The sequence below is a fragment of the Chiloscyllium plagiosum genome, unplaced genomic scaffold (genome assembly GCF_037043375.1).
Source record: "Chiloscyllium plagiosum isolate Xiang-an unplaced genomic scaffold, Cpla_swu_hap1 HiC_scaffold_10, whole genome shotgun sequence".
Taxonomy (NCBI): domain Eukaryota; kingdom Metazoa; phylum Chordata; class Chondrichthyes; order Orectolobiformes; family Hemiscylliidae; genus Chiloscyllium; species Chiloscyllium plagiosum.
The window spans coordinates 35036949-35064506 of NW_028270148.1; the positions used below are offsets into that span (position 1 = coordinate 35036949).

The 27558-nt window shown below is 39.6% G+C and overlaps 1 protein-coding gene across 1 annotated transcript in view; it reads left to right on the top strand.

Moving 5' to 3' along the window:
• slc3a1 (solute carrier family 3 member 1) overlaps positions 1-26273 on the top strand; it is a 32562-nt gene extending 6289 nt beyond the window's left edge. The window contains exons 2-10 of the mRNA XM_087991274.1: positions 3426-3605; positions 10496-10650; positions 13221-13346; positions 15654-15773; positions 18064-18188; positions 23647-23848; positions 24391-24573; positions 25316-25438; positions 25690-26273. Coding sequence (XP_087847400.1) covers positions 3426-3605; positions 10496-10650; positions 13221-13346; positions 15654-15773; positions 18064-18188; positions 23647-23848; positions 24391-24573; positions 25316-25438; positions 25690-26130 — 1655 coding nt within the window. The 3' untranslated portion in view covers positions 26131-26273. The remainder of the gene's footprint in view (positions 1-3425; positions 3606-10495; positions 10651-13220; positions 13347-15653; positions 15774-18063; positions 18189-23646; positions 23849-24390; positions 24574-25315; positions 25439-25689) is intronic.
• Positions 26274-27558: the final 1285 nt, after the last annotated feature.

Genomic DNA, 27558 nt, shown 5'->3' on the forward strand with positions numbered 1-27558 from the left:
CTAAGTACAGCTGTAATGTTATTCCTTATTAAAAGTGCCACTCCCCCTGTTATTTTGCCCTGCTTTCTATCCTTCACATAGCAACCGTATTTGTGAGGTAGTCTTGGGAGAGATGCTCCATCACCAGCCTACACCATCTCATAAGACCTGGAGGTTTGTCCGAAGTCCAATTCATTACAATGTTCTTCCTCTCACAGTGCATAAGAATGTTACACAACCTCTTCTTGTGTTCCCCCAGAGAGGGCAAGTTTGGCAACCCCAGGAGAAGAAATACCAGATCCACCTTGACTTGAATTCCCAGGATTTCCTCTTCCTCTTTTTTAAAGTGCCATTGTTTTGATCTTTTCTTCCCCCTAAGATCCAAAACAATGCAACAGATTATAAAACAGTAATTACTGCACCTGGAATTCAAGGAAATCACCTCCAACACCTAAAATACCAAAAAAAAAGATCAGCTGTTAGAGCCACAATTTTGTTTTCCATCCTCCCTCTTGAACCCAGCATGGTAACAAAGGCAGATTCATATCTGATTCCGCATTTAGAGGATGTGTTAAGAAGATTTGACAAATACAAGGATATTGACACGTACCTTTGATGCCACAGCCAAAGAAACATTAGTTTTTGTAATCCTGGATGGTCTTTATCAAGGAATGAAAAATACACCAGTGACTTATCAAAAATTAATCAACAAGGTCATCAAAGCCTTATTCAACTGCATTGGTGATTTGGTTATGTTCAGCCAGTCCCTGGAGGAGTATTTGCAACACTTGAACAAATTGTTTGATCAGTTACGAAAAGTTAGTTTGGTTATAAACTCAGCCATAAATGAATTTGCCAAACAGAAAGTGATTTATTTGGGCCACACCTTGTGACAAGTCTAAGTAGTAACAGAGAAACAGCAAGTGTTATCTTGGAGTTTTCCATACCTAAGACAAAATACAAAATTTTGTAGGAATTAAGCATAAATGAACTTTATCAAAGATTTGTTCGAAATTTCAGCACTGTGGTGGTTCCTTGAAAAGTTTATTTTGTAAAATTTGAATGAACAAAGGAATATAAGAATGTCTTTAGTAACTTGAAAACTGTACTGAGTGCTGCACCACCAAATTATGCAAAGCCATTTAAACTGGCTGTTGGTGCCAACAATATCGGATTTATGCATTGTTATTATATGAGATGGGGATCAAATGCCAAGTGAATTATTTCAGGTATTTTTTGCACTCTATGTTTGGATGCTGTGTGTACAAATTATTTCTGAGTATGAATACAGGCAGTCCATATGAAACAATACGTCACAGCAGGCAAAATGCTGATCATACTCAACCAGACTGTGCTTGCAAAATTCAAAACAGTGTCCAACATTGGATGTGATTTTGTGATTGGACAGCATTTGCTAAATAATCCTGAATGTGTGAAACAGTTAGTAACAGGCCAACAGAAATATTAAACTAGAAAAAGAGATTTTTAATTTGGTATGGTTCTATACTACTATCAAGTCAAAATCTTTACCAACTCTGAAATAGTTAAGTTTACAGATCATAATTCTTACACCTTGAAATATTTAATACTGGGATTTTGAGAGCATTTTGAGCAAATTTAATGTGGTAAGTCTACAGATTTAAAAATCTATCACTTCACAGGGAAAGAGAATGGCTGTCACCAATTTTGTTTGGTTGTTCAGATAAATATGAGGTGCTGCTTTTGGGAAAGCAAATCTTAGCAGGACTTATACACTTAATGGTAAGGTCCTAGGAAGTGTTGCTGAACAAAGAGCCCTTGGAGTGCAGGTTCATAACTCCTTGAAAGTGGAGTCACAGGTGGATAGGATAATGAAGAAGGCGTTTGGTATGCTTTCCTTTATTGGTCAGAGTATTGAGTACAGGAGTTGGGAGGTTATGTTGCGGCTGTACAGGACATTGGTTAGGCCACTGCGGGAATATTGCGTGCAATTCTGGTCTCCTTCCTATCGGAAAGATGTTGTGAAACTTGAAAGTATTCAGAAAAGATTTACAATAATATTGCAAGGGTTGGAGGATTTGAGCTACAGGGAGAGGCTGAACAGGCTGGGGCTGTGTTCCCTGGAGCATCAGAGGCTGAAGGGTGACCTTATAGAGGTTTACAAAATTATGAGGGCATGGATAGGATAAATAGACAAAGTATTTTCCCTGGGGCGGGGGAGTCCAGAACTAGAGGGCATAGGTTTAGGGTGAGAGGGGAAAAATATAAAAGGGACCTAAGGGGTAACTTTTTCATGCAGAGGGTGGTACATGTATGAAATGAGTTGCCAGAGGATGTGGTGGAGGCTGGTACTATTGCAACATTTAAGAGGCATTTGGATGGGTATATGAATAGGAAGGGTTTGGAGGGATATGTGCTGGGTGCTGACAGGTGGGACTATATTGGGTTGAGATATCTGGTCAGCATGGACAGGTTGGACCGAAGGGTCTGTTTCCATGCTGTACATCTCTATGACTCTATGTTTGGATGCTGTGTGTACACATTATTTCTGATTATGAATACAGGCAGTCCATATGAAACAATACGTCACAGCAGGCAAAATGCTGACCATACTCAACCAGCCTGTGCTTGCAAAATTCAAAACACAGTGTCCAACATTGGATGTGATTTCGTGATTGGACAGCATTTGCTAAATAATCCTGAATGTGTGAAGACTTAGACTATATGCCAACTTACATTTGGCTACTAGATTTGCATTGCAGTGCATTTGTGCTTGATGAAAGCTACAGAAGTTAATTCAGAGGGCCCCAAAGACAGAAAGAATGTTTCAACTCCATAGAATAGGTGATGAGTATCCCTTATTTCATTCCTCAGTATTATGCCTTGATTAATTAAAAGATTAATACCTGGTTTAAAATTTAAATACAGCTTGGCAGTTAGCTGATACTGGAGGAAACATTGTTGCTGTTGTGTCGCCATGTCTGACCAGACCAGAGGGGCTACTCTTATTAGAGAGAAGCAACTGGTGGTGATTTAACCTGAGGGTCACCAGACCTCAGGCGAGGGAAGAGGGTGAGAAGGAGAGTCCTTCATGGCAACCTCAAACCAGTGATGGGAATTGAACCCATGCTGCTGGCATCAAACTACCCTACAAACCAATAATCCAGACAACTGAGCTAAACCAATTACCAGTTAGCTGTCAGTTACTTTCTAACTGGTGCATTATCCCTGGCAATGCCTTTACCAATCAGAGTCCAATTGCAACCAATCAACATTCTCCTCCCATACAGTACACAAAATATTGTTTTCTTTTTATATTGGTAGTTCTTGCAAACTGTGCTGATGAACACAAAACAAAATGTTTTGACAAATATGTCTTTTTTCCACCAATAAATACATTTTTTGGGAGTTTTAATCTTGATTTTTGAAAGAAGCATATTAAAATATATTTTATCTGTTCCCATCAGGCATTACAGAAAACCTAGATTACTTTGTTTATTTAAACATCAAAGCTATCTGGTTAAGTCCTGTGTACAAGTCTCCAATGAAAGATTTTGGATATGATGTGGAAGATTTTGAAGAAATCGATCCAATTTTTGGAACTATGGAGGAGTTTGACAACCTCTTGGAAGCTGTCCATGACAGAGGTGGGAGCACATTGAAATAGTTGAGATTTACTTTTCAGTTGCTATTATATTGCAATACCGAAATTGAAACTCACACAACACCCAGTTATAGTCCAATAGGTTTATTTGGAAGTAAAAGCTTTCAAATAGAACCGGTCTGACTCAAGATTGGAATACAGACTCACTCTAACCTCACAGCTTTAATGCATTGTCTGAGCTGAGATGTCACCCTTTTTTCATAGGACCTTAAATTATCCCGGGAATGTGACTTGAAGGAAATCCTGGGATTTACACATTAATGAATTGAACCAGTAAGCCATTCTAAAAGATGAAAGGCTTAACAGCAATCTAGGTTTGTTCAATATATCACATCAGTTGTATGATGCTGTAATCTTTTGCTATAAAGTCTGTGTCCTATGATCCTACCCCACTAGCTATCTGATGAAGGAGCAGTGCTCTTAAAGCTTGTACTTCAAATAAACCTGTTGGATTATAACCTGGTATTTTGAGATTTTTAACTTGGTCCACTTTAGTCCAACACCAGCATCTCCACATCATTGCAATACCGGTTTGACTAGCTTCTATAGATTGCAAAACACAGATGAGAAGACTTCTATAGGCTGGCTGTAAATTGTTCTCCACCTACCAGAGAGAGTATTGGTCATATCTGTCCAAAAGGGATTATGTGTGGAGTTCATTCCTTGATATAACTTTTTAATGTTTTGAAAGTATGGATTGGTATGTTTGCTTTTTTCAAAATGTTAAAGGAATAATCTATTTAAAAAGACCAATGGGCCAGCTGAACTATTAATATTAATTGCTCCATAGCAGCCATTAGTGCCTTGAATCTCCTAATCCTAAAATTTCAACTTGGAAGCCCTACCTGGGGTTGCAAACTCCGTTTCGAGAAGCTATGGCCAATTACGTAGAAAGATAATCTATTTGCCAAGGTGGTGGACTTTGGTATAGGTATTAATGAATACTTTATACGTGTTATCATGCAAGAGGGAGATGGTATAAACATTACAGCAATGAAGGAGAATTGTGAAATACAGTATTAGATAAAATTAACATTGTGTGAAAGGAATTATTAAAGGGTTTACCATCTTTGAAAATGGATGAATCCCAGGCTTACTTGAAATCTTTCTGAGTTTGTTAACGGAAAACTAAATGAAGTGCATAAAATTATGAAGGGTAGATGAAGGACAGAGTTTCATGGAGGGGCTAGCGCATTGCTCGCACTCTATAAAAGAATTGGCTACAGCTGATAGACTGATAAGAAGCAGGGCAACCCTGCAGCCATGACTCAGGGTGGGTTAACTAAGTTGCTGCAGAATGTGATTTCTCAGCTGTGGAAGTCTCACCTTCTGGTGCTGTTAACTAGTCTCACGAACTGACAACTCCAACGGGGTCAGCAACACCAAGCGTCAACATTGAAAGAGCTACAAGCAAGTCCAGGATGAAGGAGATTGGGAGATTTTAAAATTCAGAAAAGAGGAAAAAAGTGGGAAGGGGGAGTATTTCTTCTGTGGGGGGTGTGGGGGAGATAGTGTGGAGAGGAAGGGGGGAATGTGTCCCTGATGTGCACAGGGAACTCTCCAAAGTTAGTAGCCCTGTTCATTCCCATTCTTTAAAAAGAAATGGGCTGCCACTCCTTCCCAAGGTAACTGTGTTATAGTTTGGTAGGGCAGAACTGGGGTCAGTTAAGCTCAGTTAACCCTTAAATATTTAGTTAAATATAGATGAGCTGCCAGTTTGGTGTCTGTCATTCTACCCCAGATTATAGACATTGATTGAGAAGGGATGGAATATTTGGACTGGGTATCTCTGCCTTATTTTATGATCACCCTGTGCTGAAAATACACTTGGCAAGAGCACATAAAATCTAGTACTGAATCAACCAAATAGCTCTATTCTGTTTGCTTGAGGAGTTCATAATGCTAGATTTGGGATATAAAGAGAAATATTTGGGGGAATTTGAGGGGAATGTTTTTTCACATGGAAGCTGGTGGGAACTGAAACTCACAGCCAAAAATAACGTGGTAGATTCAGAGACTGTCATAACATTTTAAAATGTCTTGGATATGTACTTGAAGTACTGTCACCGACAAGGCTAATGGCTGAGCTGGAAAGTGGAATTGGACTGAATAGCTACTTGGAGGTTGGCATGAACACACTGGGCCAAAATGCCTCCTTCTGTGCTATAAATATTGTGATTGTATGAAGTCAATGGAAATAAAAATCAGGAGAGATATAAAATTAACTTCCAACTATCTATCACACAAAGTCAAAATGGGAAGCAAATCCATAATGCATGAGTCGAAAGGTGTGGTGCTGGAAAGGCACATCCGGTCAGGCATTTTCCGAGGAGCAGGACAATCGATGTTTTGAACATAAGCTCTTCATCAGAAATGAGACTTGTGGCCAAGGGGGCTGAGAGACATGTGGGAGGGTTGTGGGGCTGAGCGGAAAGTAGCTGAGAATGTGAGTAGATGAAGTTGGGGTTGAAGGTGATAGGTCAGAGAGGAGAGTGGAGCGGATAGGTGGGAAGGAAAATGGACAGGTAGGAAAAGTCAAGAAGCCAGTGCCATTTGGAAGGTTGGATCTGGGATAAAGCGGGGGTAGAGGAAATGAGGAAACTGGTGAAATTGACATTGATCGCATGTGGCTAGAGGGTTCCACGGCAGAAGATGAGATGTTCTTATTCCAAGCGTCAGGTAGTTAGGATTTGGTGTTGGAGGAGGCCCAGGTCCTTGGCAGAGTGGGAGGGGGTGTTAAAGTATTTGGCCACAAGACAGTGGGGTTGTTTCGCACGTGTCCAAATACAGGTAAATCTCGGATGCATATGGAAGGATCCTTTGGGGCCATGGACAGAGGTAAAGGGGGAGGTGTGGATGAGGGTTTTGCAATTCTTGCGGTGGCAGGGGAAGGTGCCAGGATTGCTGGGTAGGATGATGGGGTGCGTGGACCTAACAAGGGAGTTGTGGAGAGAAAGATCTTTATGGAACACAGATAGAGGTGGGGAAGGAAATATATCCCTGGTGGTGGGGCCTGTTTGTAGGTGGTGGAAATGGTGGAGGATAATGTGATGTATCCAGAGGTTGGTGGGATGAAAGGTGAGGACCAGGGGGTTCTGTCATTGTTGTGATTGGAGGGGTGGGTTTCAAGGGCAGAAGTGTGGGAAGTGGATGAGATGCACTGGAGGGCATCATTGACCATGTGGGATGGGGAATTGCGGGCTTTGAAGAAGGAGGCCATTTGGGATGTTCTGAGGTGGAATTGGTCCTCCTGGGAGCAGATGCAGTGGAGGCGGAGGTGTTGATAATAAGGGATCACCAGCATCTGCAGTCCTCAGCCAATAGGATTAGATGAAATAATGTTTGAGGATACTTTTGTGAAGCATAAGTGGCAATGAGTAGTTGTGCTTATTGGTCTGTTTGTATGTTGTGCATTTTATGTAATAATATAAATTTTTTAAAACATTTGAGAAAGTGTTCTGTAGAGCAAGTTCAATCTTGCTATCTTGGACATGCAAAGTCAGACATTCACTTGCTATATACGAGAAGATAAATGTTTTAAAACTGAGTCCAAGTCAATACTTGTAACAAAAGCTTTATTTCAGATATTGTCCATCTTTGACAAGGTCCCTCATAGCAGGTTGATTTGAAAGGTGTATCACATGGGATCCATAGCGAGCTGATAAGATGGATACAGAACCAGCTTAATCCTAGGAGACGGAGAGTAGCGGTGGAACGGTGTTTTTATGACCAGAGATCTGTGACCAGTGAAGTTCCACAAGGATCAGTGCTGGGACCTCAGTTCCTTGTAATATGCATAAATAATTTGGAGGAAATTGTAGATGGCCTGATTAGTAAATTTGTGGATCATACAAAGATTGTGGGAGTTGCAGATAGTGAGGAGGATTGCCAATGGATGCAGCAGGATATAGATAGGCTGGGAATTTGGGTGGTAAAATGGCAGATGGAGTTTAATCTGGACAAATGTGAGGTGATGCATTTTGAAAGATGTAATGCAGGACAGATGTACAAAGCAAATGGCAGAACCCTTAGTAGCATCAACAACAGAAGGATCTAGTCATACAGGTCCACAGCTCTTTGAAAGTGGCAATACAAGTGAATAAGATGGTCAAGAAGGCATTTGGTATACTTGCCTTTATCAGTTAGGACATGGACTATAAAAAAAATGGCCAGGCATGTTGCATCTGTATACACTTTAGTTAGGCCACTTTTGAAATATTATGTACAGTTCTATTTGCCATACTACCAGAATGACATGGCTGTTTTGGAAAGGGTACAGAAATGTTTTCCCAAGATGTTACCTGATTTAAAGGATGTTAAATATGAGGAGAAATTGGACAAACTTGATTTGTTTTCACTTGACCATCAAAGGTTGAGGAGTAATCTGATAGAAGTATACAAAATAATGAGAGGCATGGATAGAATAAATATTCAAAGTCTTTTTCCCAGGCTGGAGACATCAATTAATAGGGGCCATAGGTTTAAGGTAAAAGTGAACGTTTAAAGGAGATGTGAGAAGTATTTTAACACAGAGTGTGGTAAGGCACTACCAGAGGATGGGGGGAGGTGGAAACAATGCTGAAAATGTGTTGCTGGAAAAGCGCAGCAGGTCAGGCAGCATCCAAGGAGCAGGAAATCGACATTTCGGGCATGAGCCCTTCTTCAGGAATGAGGAAAGTGTGTCCAGCAGGCTAAGATAAAAGGTAGGGAGGAGGGACTTGGGGGAGGGGCGTTGGACACATTTTACTCATTCCTGAAGAAGGGCATGCCCGAAACATCGATTCTCCTGCCCCTTGGATGCTGCCTGACCTGCTGCGCTTTTCCAGCAACACATTTTCAACTCTGATCTTCAGCATCTGCAGTCCTCACTTTCTCCTCGGAGGTGGAAACAATAACCATGTTTAAGAGGCATCTTGACTGATATATGAATAGGTAGGGACTAGAAAAATACAGATCACACAGAGGCAAATGGTTTTAAGTTTAGAAAGGCATCATGTGTCAGCGTGGTTTTACTAGGCTGAAGAGCCAGTTTATGGGCTGTACTGTTCTTTGTTCTTAGCAACCCAGAGACTGCCTGTATATGCACCCATTAATGAAATGTTTATAATTGAATTTAGAAATGCTTTGCCCCTCCAATTTAATTATTATGTAATTTTAACCAAAACATAAGAGCAAATTGATATAATTTAAATTATACATTAAGATACAGTTTGACATATTCACTTACTCAGAGTCATTTTTAATTTCCTATGTTAGGTTGTTGTTTTTAAAAAGAACTTAATCAGTGAATTGTTTAAGTATTATTGCGGGTTATTAGCAGATTAAAATGCAACTTACTGTGTTGATATGGAGAATAATGCAATATTATCACATTGGTTATTTAGGATAATAGCATCATTACAACATACAGAAGGCAAAAACAGGTTGTAGGAGCAAATTACTGCAGATACTGCAATCTGTACTGAAAACAACAAATGCTGGAGATCACAGTGGGTCAGACAGCATCCACGGAGAGAGAGCAAGCTAACGCGTTGAGTTAAGATGACTCTTCATCAGAGCTGTAGTGAAGTGTAGAGGAGACAGCATTTATGCTATAGTTTCGGGGTATGGTGTGTGAGCGCATTGGGTGTAAGGTGCTGGTGGGAAAAAGATGTTGATAGTTCAGATTAGGGGACCAGGATGTGCGAATGGCAGAACAATCGAGAGTCTCCTGCCAGACTTGAAAGGACAGACAGACTGGAATGGGGAGAAAGGATATGATAACAGAATGTTATCATAACTAAAAGAAAGGAAATAAATGGGAGTTGTTTCACAAGTTGAAGATGTTGGAGCTCAGTATTAAGTCCAGAAGGCTGTAAAGTGCCAGTCTGAAGATGAGACTAAAACAGATTGCTTTAATATTGTGCTAATGTATAGTTGATCCTCTCGCCTATAAGAGGAAGTTGGAGACTACAACTACTAAGGCAGAGAAGCCTAAGTGGAAATTTAATAGAGTTTTTTAAATTTGAATTAATAAATAATGAAAGTCAGCTCCTCTATTTGAGGAGTTCATGATGAGCAGGACATTAGAATCTGTTTTACTTTGCTGTAGCAAAGATGTGCTAGAGTCACCCTGATTTGAATGCTGTAAACGTCTTCAATTCTATAGTTGCTCTTATTTTAACAGCCATGATGTGGCTGTGCTGGTGTTGGACTGGGTGAACAAAATCAAAAGTCACACAACATCAGGTTGTAGTCCAACAGATGTATTTGAAATCACATACCTTTTGGAGCGTAGCCCCTTCATCTTCACCTGATGAAGGGGCTATGCTTTGAAAGCTTGTGATTTCAAATAAACCTGTTGGACTATAACCTGGTGTCATGTGACTTCCGACTTTATTTTAGCAGCTCATGTTATTTCCACCGTTAGAGTTGCAAATGTAATAATCAGGGTTTTACATTCTCTTAAACAACTCAAAATACTCTATGTAGACACAACATTTGTTTGGAAAAGGACATTCCTAAGTTAACTGCAGAGCTGGGTATTATTCACTGTTAAAGTGAATAAAGCATTCTACAAATGAATGTAACATTTTATGAATACATCGGCAGCTAGCTATTGGTAAAAGTTTATTACCAATTGCAAATGTATATATTTGAAGGACTAATTCACTAGCATCCATCATCAAATGTAATTCTCCTGCCTTAAGATGAATGCAAAGGCAAAGAAATCATTCTATTGACATTGAAAGATCTTGTTCTGAACCAAGTCCAAGTGATCCTCCTGCATTATATTTTAACATGACTTTTGGTGGTAATTGCGATAATGACCAATTTGATTAACTTTTGAAAGAATTAACTTCATTGATATGCTTTCCGTATACTTTTTAAAAGGTTTGAAACTGATAATGGATTTCATTCCAAATCACACTAGTGACAAACACCGTTGGTTTCAACTTAGCCGGAATCGAACAGGAAAATACACTGATTACTATATCTGGGTTGACTGTAAACACGAACTGAACAAAACCACCAATCCTAACAACTGGGTAATGATGTCATTTAAATTACCTTATCTAAGTTTTCTAACTCCCTAATATTAAAATGTATTAGTTCTATTTTATTAGCAATTTTTAAAGTCTCCTTTTCTTTTCCTGTATTCACTGGAAAAATAGTGAGGGTCAGTTGGAATTTTATGATTTTAATGCCGATGGAAACCAGTTCATCTATTAAGTTATCATTGTTATTACTTTCAGAACATCTTTTGAAAATATTATTGCACTTTGACTAGAAACAATCTTTCTGATATAGAAAAGAAACTTTGAGATTCAGTTTCACAAACATTAAAAACAACACTTCATGTAGCTATTGCCAAAAAGAGCTATTCAAATATTGGGTTTTCTGGCAGGAGTTGTGAAATATAAAAATTGAGATGTGGTGATGAATTTAAATATGAAGTGATAGTAAGACCACAGCTGTGTGTTTGTCTGAATTCCACAAAGCAGCAAGCACATTGAGGCAAATAAAAAGTGGACCACAGATTTACTGCCTGGGATATTGCCTAGTATGAAGGAATGCAAGTATGAATGCAGTGGAGAAAGTGAGGTCTGCAGATGCTGGAGATCAGAGCTGGAAATGTGTTGCTGGAAAAGCGCAGCAGGTCAGGCAGCATCCAGGGAACAGGAGAATCGACGTTTCGGGCATAAGCCCTTCTTCAGGAATGCAGTGGTACAAAGACAAAAAAGGCTATACTCTCAACATAGGATAGAGCAGTGAAGATGGAGCTACTCAGGGACTAAGGTGAACAAGTGCCGTAGGGATCTCTGAATTGACCGACAGATGGGCAATACAAATCTCATCACCCTCATTGCCTGAGATCTCTCACAGCATGGTACTGGTTACCAGACCCTTGCAGTGACTGTTAAATTTTCTTAGCATTGAAACTCTTCAATTTGTATTTCTGCCGAGGATCAGCTGTAGACTTTAATAACATCTCAAAAAGAGATGCACATTGCTGCATCACACTGGTCACTGATGTCTCATTTGTCACAGCTTGACAACATGTTAATTTAACGGTAGAGCCTTTCAAAGACATAGGGTGTTGGATCTCATCTCCATCAATGCAGAGCATCAGGAATTGAACTCGCATGTCTATCAAAATGCCGAGCAATGAGTGAGATCATTAACAGGAAGGGCTTCCACTACTGAAACATTTCCTGTGGGTGCTTCATTTACTTCCCACAGTTGAAAGATGTGCAGGTGGATTGGCTATGCTAAGTTGCCCATAGTGTCCAGGGATGTGTAGTTTAGGTGGATTAGCCACGGGAAATGCAGGGTTGCAGGAATGGAGTACAAGGGTGGGTCTGGGTAGCGTGTTGTTCGGAAGGTCGATGTGGACTTGATGAGCCAAATAGCCTGCTTCCATGCTGTAGGGACTTTATGATTCTATGAACATATAACATTTGATTTCCATGTTGCAAAAACCTTTCTTGTCATTCCGGTAAAAATAGTCAATTTCAATCTAGTCCCAAAAAATGAAAACATTCTCGACTTTTACAGACCTTCCTCCACTTTTGGAATATGATTTTCCCTGTTCCAGATTCCAGGCTTTCGACACTCTTGAGACATCTCAATTCCTTCGATGAATTGTAAAATTTTGTCACAATCAACAGATCTCTCCCTTGGTCAAATAACACCTTATTTATCTTTGCTGCTGAGTGTCGAAAAGAGACCCACTTTCCATCTGACCACACCCTAACCATCCTTACTAGCACGAGTGACCAGAAAACCCATTCCATTTCAATTTAAAGCTTGCCCCAAAAAGTCTGAATTTTAATTATTTGCCTATCAGAGGTGGATTTCTCACACAAACACAGACCTGGCTCCTGTTTCCTGCTTTGTGGTGAAAATTCAGCCCGTTGCCAACTTTTAAATATTATAAAGTTGATGATTAGTTGAAGGAAAGAAGTAAAAGTTTACTGAAACAAAGCAGACAAATTGTATTTGAACTACTGTTTGTGTTTAAAGTAAGGGTGGCATGGTGGCTCAGTGGTTAGCACTGCTGCCTCACAGTAGTAGGGGCCCAGGTTCATTTCCATCCTTAGGTGACTATCTGTGTGGAGTTTGCACAGTCTCCCTGTGCCTGCATGGGTCTGCTCTGGTTTCTTTCCACAATACAAAAGATGTGCAGGTTAGGTGCATTAGTACAGGTAAATGTAGAATAATAGGGTCGGGCTGGGTTGCTCTTTAGAGGGTCAGTGTGGACTTGTTGGGCCAAGTGACCTAATTCAACCTCCCAATTTCCCTCTCATTCTGTGTAAAATTCTTTTTTCTTTTAACCCTGATAATGAGAACAAATATTTATAAAGTTCAATGCCTAGTCATTTCTTAAAACAAAAATACCAGATCATGTCATCACTTATATACAAATTAGCTGAATAATTAAAAATGAGGCATTAATTGATACAGACAAGAAAAATTACGGCTAAATGCGTAATTGTCAAATGAGCTTTCTATCGTGAGAACATCTTTCCTTTAAAGGATATTGCAGTGAATTATCTTGCATCAGTTTACAATTGACATTCCAATCAGGACATGAGAAACTGTCCATTTTTTTCAGGTCAGTTTGTTTGGATACTCTGCCTGGCAATTTGACGAGGTTCGAGGACAGTGTTACTTACATCAGTTCTTGAAGGAACAACCAGATTTGAATTACAGAAATGTTGACGTGCAAGAAGAAATGAAAGTAGGTAGCTTTTGGTTTGGCCTATGGCTCAACTCAAGTTATGTTGTTAGCCACATAAATGTGCATAACAGATTTATGGTTTCTTCGTTATTTTAATGTCAGTATGAAAAATGTATGCTAACTCATTACATCCATCTCCCTGCACTAGGAAATAAAGAAACTAGTGGGAAATGTTAGAGATCAGCATTAAGTCTTATTTTTAATAAGATAGAACCCAACTGAATAGTCAAAATTACACAGCTGCAAGTTATGCTGAGTTTGCATGGGGCCCAGAGCATGATTTATGACGATTGACTACATGGATTTTCACTCATTGTTAATATTCAAAATGTATTCTGATACATAGGATGGACTATGAAGCAGGAATCAATTGTCAGAGCCTACCAATTTTTGTGTATGCCTAATTTTCCTCCATAACCAGATTTGTAACCTATGTTTAAATAACTTGGTATTGCATCTTACCTGTAAGCCATATGAATTGAATCTGGGAACTTCATTGTCTGAATGCCTCACTTCCAGATTGAACAAGGACTTTACCAAATGAACCACAGGGATGCTATTTTGGAGTTTTAAGCTTAGAGTCATAGAGCTGTACAGCATGGAAACAGACCCTTTGGACCAACTCTTCCATGCTGACGAGATATTATAAATTAATTCAGTCCCATTTGCCAGCATTTGGCCCATATCTTCCTATTCATATACCATCCAGATGTTTTTTAGATGCTGTAATTGTACTAGCCTCCACCTCTGGCAGTTTATTTCATACATGCATCACTCTCTGTGTGAAAATGTTGTCCCTTAGGTCCCTTTTAAATCTTTCCCCTCCAACCTCTAGTTTTGGACTCCCCCACCCTGGGGAAAAGACTGGCTACTCACCTTATCCATGCCCCTCATGATTTTATAAACCTCTCTTAGGTCACCTCACAGCCTCAGACACTTCACAGAATAGGGCCCCAGCCCATTCAACCTCTCCCTATAGCTCAAACCCTCCAAACCCAACACCATCCTTGTGAATATTTTCTGAATCCTTTCAAATTTCATCAATATCCTTCATATAGCAGAGAGACCAGAATTGAACGCAGCCTTCCAGAAGTGTCCGAACTAATTTCCTGTACAGCCACAACCATGACCTCTCAACTCCTATACTCAATATACTGACTAATAAAGGCAAGCATACCAAATGCCTTCTTCACTATCCTATCTACCTGCAACTCCACTTTCAAGGAATTGTGAACATGTACTCTAAGGTCTCTTGATTCAGCAACAGTCCCCAGGACCTTACCATAAATGTATAATTCCTGACCTGATTTGCCTTTCCAAAGTGCAGCACCTAACATTTAACTAAATTAAACTCCGATCTGCCACTCCTCGGCCCATTCGATCAAGGTCCCGTTGTACTCTGAGGTAATCATCTTCGCTGTCCACTGTACCTCTAATTTTGGTGTCATCTGCAAACGTACTAACTATACCTCCTATGTTCACATCCAAATCATTTATACAAATGACGAAAAGCAGTGGACCAATCCTTGGGGTACACTGCAGGTCTCAGGGCTCCAGTCTGAAAAGCAAACCTCCAGACTGAAAAGCAATCCTTCACCATCACCCTCTGTCTTCTATCTTCAAGCCAGTTTTGTACCCAAATGGTTAGTTCTCCCTCTATTCTGAGTGGTCTAACCTTGCTAAGCAGAATGCCTTGAGGAACTTTGTCTAATGCCTTTCTGAGGTCCATATACATTTAGAAATTATTAGAGAAACATTTTGGAGATATAAATTTAGATTCCAAATGGGAAATTATAAGTACACATAATACTACTTCCATTTTGATTGTGTTGGCAACACAGACTAACATCTGTAATCTGCCAACACTTTTTATGAACATTTATTACAATTAAAATATTAAAATGTAATATGACTAGATAATCTACTTTTTTGATGCTCATTCAAGAATGTCCAAGGTATAATTCCCCTGACCTTGTACTAAATGGTGTCATAGGGATCTTTTACATAATTCTTAACCTTGTCTAAACAATGTCCACTCATAGTGCTTGCTCATTACTGCACTGGAGTGTTAGCCTGTTTTTTTGTGTTCAAGCACTGGAGAGGTATTGAAACACAGTTGACTTTATTTCAAATTAAAAATTCCTTAGCTCAGCTTTTCTGTGATCAACTGATTGTCCTCTTGGTTTAGCTATGTAACTCACAGTATTGTATTCACTGTTGTGTGGAGTTTGCATATTTTGATTTAGTCTTTTCATTAAACATGTGATACATGTATATGATGATTTGAACTTTTCTATTTTTTTCAAGAATGTATTACGATTTTGGCTGAAGAAGGGGGTTGATGGTTTCAGAGTGGATGCAGTCAAATATCTTCTAGAAGCTGAAAGCTTAAGAAATGAACCTCAAGTCAACTTAACACAGAACCCGGTGAGCAACATGATTTCTTATGAAAATTAGTAAATTGCCTTTGACACTGTCCATGGTACATGAATTCTACAATTCATTCCGCTCAGGTAATGATAGAAAGGTGACAAACGTTAAATGTAGATTAAAAGTTTTTTAAAATGTTGTCAAAATGAAGAACTTACTCAAACTTAAAAAAAAGTCAGTTCTAGATGAAGAATCCATGGGTCATGTTCAGAAAATTGTAATTTTCTATTATATGCAAAGGGATTCTTATCTGTTATTGGATAATTTGCTGGAGCATTTTGCAATTCTTTAACTTATGAATATTATGAAAGGCTTCATAGAGTGCTATATTCCAGATAGTTATCTGATGAAGAAATAAACCAAAGCTAATCTTTACTCAAAATAGCTTTATTCACAGTGAGAAATTAACCAGTATATATCTCTTGATCAAGTGAACTTGTCTGTCATTAAGTATCTCCTTAATAATGGTCAGGTAACTATCCAAAGTTCTCTAACTTGTATTCACTTAACCTCAATTGATACAATTAATATTATGGCTAATACTCTCATGGAGCAGTGGAAGTATCCATACAACTAACACAGAGGCTCTAGGTTCAAGCCCCACTGGTACCAGAGGTTTATCACACCATGTCTGAAAAGATTGAATAAAGATAATTTTTATGAGCAGTGACAGTGGTGTAGTGGTAATGTCAAGTAATCCACAGCTAATGCCCTGGGGACTTAATTTCAAATTCCACCATAAAAGTGGGCAAAATTTAAATTATGAAGGCCACTTGTGGTGCAGTGCAGGGGCCCTATCTTTGGGTCAGAATTTCCAAGTTGAGACCCATCTGCCACAAAAGAGAAATGTCTACAGTTTGATTAAAAATATAGAGGCTACTAGTACTTCAGTGTCAACAACTGGCAAAGGCATTTCAGCAGCACATCTTTGACCTCAACATGGGTATTTCTAGTTAAAGGAAGAAGAAAAAGCAGATTGGGCACAAAAAATAGCAGCTGTAAGGAGAGCATGGAGGAGGAGGAGAGTTTATACCAATCACCTTTCCCAGATTTCAGACTCAAGACATCATTCTCAGCAGTTCTTAGAGAAAAAAATGCTTAGTGAGGCTCTGCTTCTTCTGAAAGGTGGTAACAGTAGCATTACGTTCTGCGCAAAACCAGTGACCAGAACCTTGCCTGTCATTGCTTCCCTGAACATTTTAGTGTCCAAATCCTTCTGGGCTACCACAGGGAATAGCAGTAACATTAGTCAGTCTACTGCTCATGTTTGCATCATGTTGGTCACAGAGCACACTTTCCTGTGGACAACTGAAAATAGCAAGATAAGGCTCTGGAGTTAATAAAACATTTTTAGACTCCTCATAAGTCCAGGGAATCATCGACTGCACACACATTACCACCTGGACTTCCACAGAATGTCCTGAATCTCAACAGCTTTCACATTTTTCAAGCTTAAATGGTGTGTGATTATCAGTAACATATCATGCAGAATTCCATCCTCTGGTGATACTACATCTTTAGGAAAGTTCTGCGAGTAGGGAAGAGGGACAAGGGTTAACAGTTAATTACAAAGATTAGCAATCACAAATGAGAGACAATGCGTTAGATTTTAATGCAGAGCGTGGGGAAAGAAACATGAGTATACAGAAAGAGGGAGATGTTTAAAAACTCTGCTCTGTGTGTCCTCCAGCCTGTCTATTGTACTGCATGCCCTTCCTCTGTCAGTATGTTAACAGGGTCTCCAACCTTAGCATGAGATTTTCATTGATACCAGCCCTCTTTCAGATCTTGTCATTTACCTCAAAATACATACCAGCACGTCCAGCAAAAGCAGGGAGTGGACTACAAACATGTTTGCAGAAACATGAAGAAGTGTGGGACAGCTCAGCTGACCGCAAGAAACAATTGGTGTCAGGAAATGGATCAAATCATTAGGGCATCAGCAAATGCTGATACAACAAATAAAGATATGGACAAAGGATTTGTGGTGCTGGAGCTAAAGCATGTAAGGACAAGCTGAGCAGAGAGTAAAAGCTGTATATTGCAATAACACTGGTAGGACTTTTCAGGCATTACTGGCTGGTCCGGGTTAAATATTGCTTTCACTGACGTTGGGAAAGCACTTGTGTCTTATTGCTGCACTATATTCCAGAACATATGACAGTCAGATGAGGACCTTTCAGTCTCATGTTCAATGCTCTCCACAATTAAAAAGGTTTTGATATTATTGGTCAACATCAAGCACTCATAACTGTACTAATTAGATTTTCTTTATTTATTCTTCAAGAATAATATCACATCATATGATGAACTCTATCATGATTACACAACCACACAAGTGGGCATTCACGATATTGTCCGCGACTGGCAACATGTTTTGCAAGAGTTTAGTAAAGAACCCGGCAGATACAGGTAAGGAAAACCTTACATTCAAATACCCTCCACCATCATCCAAGAAATCCTCAAGTCACCTCAGAAGTTGTTTATATACAATTAATTCATTGACATTCAGCTGCTGGTGTAACTTTGGCCATTCTGACTGAAATTTTTTCTTTGAATCTTGGCATTCATTCATTCACATTAATGTGAACAGTGAAAAGGAAGAATAACAATTCAGCATTCCCTCAGTACTGATTATGAGCTTAAGTGCTGCAATAGCCTTGAATCCATAACTTTGTGACTCAGAGATGAGAGTGCTATCCTAATTGGCCAAAAGCCATTTAGATTTTGTGTTGAATCACGACCAAAAAGTTAAATCCTCTTCTTTGCATTCTCTGGGAAGCAAGGGAGAAGATTGCAGAGCCATTGGCCTTGATTTTTATGTCCTCGTTGTCTACAGGAGTAGTGCCAGAAGATTGGAGGCTAGCAAATGTGGTTCCCTTGTTCAAGAAGGGGAATAGGGATAACCTTGGTAACTATAGGCCGGTGAGTCTCACTTCTGTTGTGGGCAAAATCTTAGAGAGAATTGTAAGGGATAGGATTTATGAACATCTGGATAGGAATAATGTGATCAAGGATAGTCAGCATGGTTTTGTGAAGGGCAGGTCGTGCCTCACAAACCTTATTGAATTCTTTGAGAAGGTGACTAAGGAGGTGGACGAGCGGAAAGCAGTAGATGTGGTGTATATGGATTTTAGTAAGGCATTTGATAAGGTTCCCCATGGTAGACTACTGCAAAAAATACGGAGGTATGGTATTGAGGGTGAGTTGGAGGTTTGGATTAGGAGTTGGCTGGCTGGAAGAAGACAGAGGGTAGTAGTTGATGGCAAAGGTTCATCTTGGAGTGCCGTCACTAGCGGTGTTCCACAAGGATCTGTTTTGGGACCATTGCTGTTTGTCATTTTTATAAATGACCTGGAGGAGGGGTTAGAAGGTTGGGTGAGCAAGTTTGCGGATGATACAAAAGTCGGAGGAGTTGTAGACAGTGAGGAAGGATGTGGCAGGTTACAGCGGGATATAGATAAGCTGCAGAACTGGGCAGAAAGGTGGCAAATGGAGTTCAATGTAGCTAAGTGTGAGGTGATTCACTTTGGTAAGAGTAACAAAAAGATAGGGTACTGGGCTAATGGTCGGATACTTGGTAGTGTGGATGAGCAGAGGGATCTTGGCGTCCATGTACACAGATCTTTGAAAGTTGCCACCCAGGTAAATAGTGCGGTGAAGGCGGCATATGGCGTACTGGCTTTTATTGGTAGAGGAATTGAGTTCCGGAGTCCTGAGGTCATGTTGCAGTTGTATAAGACTCTGGTGCGGCCACATCTGGAGTATTGTGTGCAGTTTTGGTCGCCATATTATAGGAAGGATGTGGAGGCACTGGAACGGGTGCAGAGGAGGTTTACCAGGGTGTTGCCTGATATGGTAGGAAGATTGTATGAGGAAAGGCTGAGGCACTTGGGGTTGTTTTCATTGGAGAAAAGAAGGTTTAGGGGTGACTTGATAGAGGTATACAAGATGATTAGGGGTTTAGATAGGGTCGACAGTGAGAATCTTTTTCCACGTATGGAGTCAGCTATTACAAGGGGGCATAGCTTTAAATTAAGGGGTGGTAGGTATAGGACAGATGTTAGGGGTAGGTTCTTTACTCAGCGAGTCGTGAGTTCATGGAATGCCCTGCCAGTAGCAGTGGTGGACTCTCCCTCATTATGGGCATTTAAGCGGGCATTGGATAGGCATATGGAGGATAGTGGGCTAGTGTGGGTTAGGTGGGCTTGGATCAGCGCAACATCGAGGGCCGAAGGGCCTGTACTGTGCTGTATTCTTCTATGTTCTATAAATATCCTTGTTAATAATAAATATCAATGATCAAGAAATCAACTTTATACAGTTACATGTGAATTTCAGAGAAAGGATTCTAACCATTAAACCTAACTAAAATCCTGCAATAAATCCAGGAAGTGTCGGGAGAAACTCAGCCAGGTTGGCTGCATCTGGAGAGAGAGAAAAACAGGGTTAATATATTGAATCCCATGACTATCGATAGTCATGTGGAGATTGCATGGAGTTATTGTGGAGAGCTGAGCAGCAAAGGTGATGGAAGAAGGCAATGAAAAGTCATGGAGCATGCTGCACTGCAGCAGGAAGGAGTATCTGATTGCTGAGAATAATAAAGAATCTTAATTGCTCAGAGAGTACTCATCCTACTCATAGCCCTAGAAACAAGACACTTTGGTTCAATCCAGCAGTCCTCACTTCCCCATAGCTGCTGCATTTCCTTTTATGTGGGCTTAAAGAGACTCCTTTGCTTTCTGCAATGATATCTTAGAAGAAAAAGCATAAAAATATAACTTGTAGTCTGCACCTTCTGAAACATGATTCAAATGGAAGTATCAGGCATATTTATCTACTTAAAAGCCTCTGTTATAATTGTTTTCAGACTATCAACTATGAAGTCAGAGACACATTTTGCCACAGCACTCCATCTTGCACTGTTCATCTTGTCAGACTTTTACTCTAATTTTCTTGTATTCAGTAATGAAAATCATTCCTTGAAATGAGCCTTAATTTCCTTGGGCCTATAATAGAACATAGAACAGTACAAGCACTTTGGCCCTTGATGTTGTGCTGACCTTTTATCCTACTTTAAGATCAGACTATCCTATACATCCTTCATTGTACTATCTTCCATGTGCCTATTTAAGAGTCGCTTAAATGTCCCTAATGTATCTGATTCTACTACCACTGCTGGCAGTGCATTCCATGCACCCACCACTCTCTGTATAAAGAACCTACCTCAGATCTCTCCCCTAAACCTTCCTCCAATTCCTTAAAATTAAACCCCCTCGTGATAGACATTTCCACCTTGGGAAAAAGGTTTCTGGCTCTCTATCTATGCCTCTCATCATCTTATACAGCTCTATTAAGTCACCTCTCATCCTTCTTCACTCCAATGAGGAAAGCCCTAGCTCCCTCAACCCTTCTTCATAAGACATGCCCTCCAGTCCAGGCAGCATCTTGGCAGATCTCCTGTGCACCCTCTCCAAAGCTCCCACATCTTTCCTATAATGAGGCAACCAGAACTGAACACAATATTCCAAGTGTGGTCTAACGAGGGCTCTAAAGAACTGAAGTATAAACTGGCTCTTAAACTCAATAACCTTGCTAATGAAAGCCAACACACCAAACACCTTCTTAACAACCCTATCAACTTGGGTGGCAACTTTGAGAGATTTAAGGACCTGGACCTCAAATCCCTCTATTCCTCCACACTGCTAAGAATTCTGCCTTTAACTCTGTATTCTGCATTCAAATTTGACCTTCCAAAGTGAATCAAGTCAAATTTTTCCAGGTTTAACTCCATCTGCCACTTATCAGCCCAGTTCTGCATCCTATCAATGTCCCAATGCAACCTACAACAACCGTCCACATTATTCACAACTCCACCAATCTTTGTGTCATTAGCAAACTTACTAATCCAATCTTCCACTTCCTCATCCAATTCATTTATAAAAATCACAAAACCGATCCCTGCAGAACACCACTGGTCACCAAGCTCCAGGCTGAATCTTTTCCATCTACCACCACCCTGTCTTCTATGGGCTCGCCAATTCTGTATACAGACAGCCAGATACCTCTGTATCCCATGCTTCCTTACTTTCTGAATGAGTCTACCTTGGGGAACCTCATCAAATGCCTTGCTAAAACCCATGTGCACCACATCCACTGCTCTACCTTCATCAATGAGTTTTGTCACATCCTCAAAGAATTCAATAAGGTTTGAGAGGCATGACCTGCCCGTCACAAAGCCATGTTGACTTTCTCTAATCAAACTATGGTTTTCCAAGTAATCACAAATCCTGTCTCTCAGAATCCTCTCCAATACTTTGCCCACCACAGATGTAAGACTGACTGGTTTGTAATTCCCAGGATTATCCACATTTCGTTTCTTGAAGAAGGGAATAACATGTGCCAGCCTCCAATCATTTGGCACTACTCCAGTGGACAGTGGGAAGTAAAGATCATCGCCAAAGGTGCTGCAATCTCTTCCCTTACTTCCTACGGTATATCCCATCTGGCCCAACGGATGTATCTATCCTTGTTTTTCAAAATTTTCAGCGCATACTCCTTCAAAACCTGTTTGAGCATATCAGTTGTTTCATGCAGTCCTCAGAAACACTAAGGTCCCTCTCAGTCGTGAATACTTAAGCAAAATATTCATTAAGGACCTCCCCTACCTTGTCTGACTCTGGGCACAAATTCCATCCACTATTGGCCCTACCCTCATTCTGGCCATTCTCTTGTTCCTCACAGAAGCATAGAATGCCTTAGGGTTTTATTTAATCCTATCCGCTAAAGCTTTTTCATCCTCCCTTCTAGCTCTCCTAAGTTAATTCTTCAATTCCTTCCTGGCTATCTTGTAACCCTTGAAAGCCCTGTCTGATCCTTGCTTCCTCATCCTTAGGTAAGTTTCCTTCTTCCTCTTGACTAGATGTTCCTCATCCCTTGTCAACCAAGATTCTTTCAACCTACCATCCCTTCCTTGCCTCAGTGGGACAAACCTGTCCAGCACTATCAACAAGTCCTTCCTAAACAATCTCCACGTTTCTTGTGCATTTCCCCTAGAACATCTGTTCCCAAATTAAGTGCCCCAGTTCTGGTCAAATTGCATTGTAATTCCCCCTCCCCCAATTCAATCCTTTCCCATACCTGACATCTGGCACCAAATCCTTTAGTTGGCCTATCTACATATTGAGTCAGGAACCCTTCCTGGACACATCTGACAAAAACTGCTCCATCCAAACTATTTGAACTAAGAAGGTTCCAATCAATATTAGGGAAGTTAAAGTTACCCATGACAACAACCCTGTTATTTCGGCACCTTTCCAAAATCCATCTCCCAATCTGCTCCTTGGTGTCTCTGCTGTTACTGAGGGGGTCTGTAGAAAACTCCCCAAAAGTGACTGCTTCTTTCCTGTTTCTGACTTCCACCCATACTGACTCTGTAGACAAACCCTCTTCAACGGCCTCCCTTTCTACAATTGTGATAGTACCCTTAATTAGTAATGCCACTCCTCCACTGCTTTTACCTCCTCTCCCCATTCCTTTTGAAACATCTAAACCCTGGAACATTCAGCAACTATACCTGCCCCGTGATATTCAAGTCTCCAGTGAGTACATCGACACTTGCCAAATATCTAAGTTCTTTTAAACACTGAAGTGTTGTATTACAGCTCACTGGATGAAACATGTTTACTTTCTCGCCTTCAGAAAATGCTAAATACTGACATAAGCCAAAAGGCCATTTTTTTCTTTAGATGTGTAAAATTTTGACCTTATTTGCATTATGTAAATTATAGCAATATATCATGATTAAGACAAATTTATTCATTGCTTGTCAGTATGGAATACATTTTTAATCACATTATCTTTGCAGATTTCTAATGACTGAATCGTATGACAATGAAGAGATTTATAAAACTATGATGTACTATGGAACATCTATACAACAAGAAGCTGACTTTCCCTTTAACTTCTACCTTATTGATCTCTATAAAGAGATGTCAGGAGATGGAGTATTTAAAATTGTAGATTATTGGATGCGCAACATGCCTGCAGGAAAATGGCCAAACTGGGTGGTATGTATTTACCTAAACTTTATAGAAAATGGCTAATGAATAGGACCTTAAATTTCATGGGTAACTGGTAATGCTAGTATATTTAACTTAGTTGTTATCTTGTTCAATTTAATATATTCCCACCTTGTGGAATGTAATAGCACAGCAGGTTAAATTTGAATTGAAAATTATCTTTTGCTCTTAAATCTAGTGAAATGGGTTGTGTGCAATTTTGTCTTAAACGTTGCAGGAAGCAGAAATCTCCAGCAGTGATAATCCGTTTCAGCAATCATTCGTAATAAGCTGCAAAGATGGCCTGTTAGGGAAATTCAAAACCTATTTTGAAGTAAAGAAGGAAATTTCTTTTGGTTTGAAATTAAGCCAAGTAGTGGGTAAAACAAATAAATCAAGTTACAGTGTGTCTAGGAACAAATACATTGCAAAGTATATGTGTGAAAAGAACTGGTTTGTTAACATAACCTACTGAATATTGTATTCCAATGTTAAAATTATACATTGTAACACAATTAGTTGCTATGTATTCCTATTTTCTTGACTTTTAGGTAGGAAATCATGACAATTCTCGCATTGCATCTCGTGTTGGTGAAAAGTACGTTAAGGTCATTAATATGCTTTTGCTGACTCTTCCTGGAACTCCTACTACTTATTATGGAGAAGAATTAGGAATGGAGAATATTACTGTATCTGAAGATGAGATTCAAGATCCTTTTGGAAAATTTGATCCCGTAAGTATTTCACATTAGGTTTTTACAACTTTTAGGAGGCTAAACATTCCACACCTGGGATTTGGGCTGAAATCTGGTCTAGATTGCTGAAATAAAATTATGTACTTGATGATTAATAAATCTACATGAAGAGGTTTCGCAGTCTCCATTCATTTCTTTGTGCCCACCTCTCAAAGATTTGCCTGCCATGTCATGTTTATGAGACTTGGCAGTAAAAAACAACATTGATAACACAAGGCAATGCTCAGTCTGCCTTCACGGCAACCAATAACCTGTGGCTAGAAACGAACTTCCCCTAACATAGCATCCTCTCAAAATTAGTGGCAGAGGTGCCACTTAGCTAAAACAAAAAGAGTATTGAGTAAATTCACATATTCTGACATTGATAGAAGAGACACCAAAATTCAGTAAGTGACAGTGCTATGATCAGCTTGTTGATTTTAAGTTTCAGCAATAATTAAAATTTAAATCTAAAATTTGCATTTAAATTCATCAACATAATAAGCTTTTCCAGGTCTTGGGCTAGCTGGAAATTGTCACTAACAGTATTTCTTGTGTCGACATTGAACAAAACATTTTACTATTCCTTAAGTTCTAAGAGCAAATATATAGGAAACGTATGGGCAAATAATACATTTATTATATAATATGAAAACTTTATACATATTTTTACATAAGATTGAATTTAAAAAAGCTGAATAACTTTTTCAAGTGGCTGAAGTTTCTTCCAATTTTGTTCCAGACAGCAAATCGAGATCCACAGCGCTCACCCATGCAATGGGATAGCAGTGATAATGCTGGCTTCAGTACAGCAAATAAAACCTGGCTTCCTGTCCACCCAAATTACGTTATAGTAAATGTTGAAGTAAGTGGAGACACAATTTTCAGAATTATTTATATAAAAACTCATCAAGTAGTTACAAAAAGCTAAGCTTGTATTTATGGAGTTTTAACCATTTACATGCAAAGGTTCAGGTTTAGATGAATAGTCAGAATGGGGGAAAAGAGCATTGAAACAATAATTAATTCTCTATCTAGATATTTTAAACCTTTGGTTTTCTCGGGGACTTGCAACATATACGTATTTTTAATTACACTGTGTAATAATCTTGACAGGTTGAAAAGGAACAACAAAACTCTACCTTGACTCTGTACCGTGAACTGAGCTTTCTTCGCCGGAATGCATTGCCTATTCATAGAGGATGGATGTGTTATATATGGAACGATGCAGATATATTTGCATATGTGAGAGAACTTGATGGTTTGAGTTCGGTCTTTTTAATTGTACTAAATTTTGGTAATTCTTCAGAAGTAAACCTGGCAAGCAAAATTTCATATCTTCCCAAGGAAGCAAACGTGAGACTTAGTACCGACATCAATAAAATTGGAAATAAAGTTCAAACAGCTTCAATAATAACGAGTGCTGGTGAAGGACTTGTACTGGAATACAAAACAAACAATCCAGTTCACACTAAGACAGAGTTCAAAGATAGGTGCTATATTTCACAGAAAGCATGCTATTTGAATACATTTGACATACTTTACAAGAATTGTTGAGCTACTAACAAAAATTCGCTAATCAATATATAATCAATTAATGAAGGGCACAAAAGAATGACTCAATTAAATATTAATGAGATAATAATCATTGATCTGTGAACAAATTGCACATCAATAAAATATTTACATTTTAATATGCAGTATTAAACTTTTTTCATCATTTCATAAAATGTTTTCATTTATCCATGGAGGTTGTGATGTTGAGAGTAGGGTACCTGCCTCTGAGTGAAAAGTTCTGTGTTCAAGCCCAGTCTAGGACCTGATGGTCAAGAAAGGTATGTTCATAATGTGGCCAAACAGGTTGAGTATTAACCTGTAAAACCTTTCAATATATCCACTGACTGGCAGTACCAACACGAGATTCGTCAGTCACATAATGGAAAGGAAATTGAACTTCTCACAATTACTATTTATAGTTCCAGATTGCAACATCAATGTAAAGGTACATGCTGCGAAAGTAACTTGGACTTCCAACTGGCTTAGTTGCATGTCAGCCAATGTGCATCAGATTAGTGCCAATGACATGGGAATTGATCCCAGTTGTGATGCGTCCTTGTTGAAGTAAATAGACAATAGGTGCAGGAGTAGGCCATTCTGCCCTTCGAGCCTGCACCACCATTCAATATGATGATGGCTGATCATGCTTAATCAGTATCCTGTTCCTGCCTTATCTCCATAACCTTTGATTACACAATCCTTGAGAGCTCTATCCAACTCTTTCTTAAATGAATCCAGAGACTGGGCCTCCACTGCCCTCTGGGGCAGAACATTCCACACAGCCACCACTCTCTGGGTGAAGAAGTTTAGTCTCATCTCTGTCCTAAATGGTCTACCCCATATTTTTAAGCTGTGTCCTCTGGTTCGGCACTCACCCATCAGCGGAAACATGTTTCCTGCCTCCAGAGTGTCCAATCCTTTAATAATCTTATATGTCTCAATCAGATTCCCTCTCAGTTTCTAAACTCAAGGGTATACAAACCCAGTCGCTCCAGTCTTTCAGCGTAAGGTAGTCCCGCCATTCCAGGAATTGACCTCGTGAACCTACGCTGCACTCCCTCAATAGCCAGAATGTCTTTCCTCAAATTTGGAGACCAGAACTGCACACAGTACTGCAGGTGTAGTCTCACCAAGGCCCTGTACAGCTGCAGAAGAACCTCTTTGCCTCTATACTCAATCCCTCTTGTTATGAAGGCCAGCATGCTATTAGCCTTCTTCACTATCTGCTGTACCTGCATGCTTACCTTCATTGACTGGTGTACAAGAACACCCAGATCTCTTGGTACTGCCCCTTTACCTAAATTGATTCCATTTAGGTAGTAATCTGCCTTCCTGTTCTTGCCACCAAAGTGGATAACCATACATTTATCCACATTAAACTGCATCTGCCATGCATCTGACCACTCACCTAACCTGTTCAGGTCATCC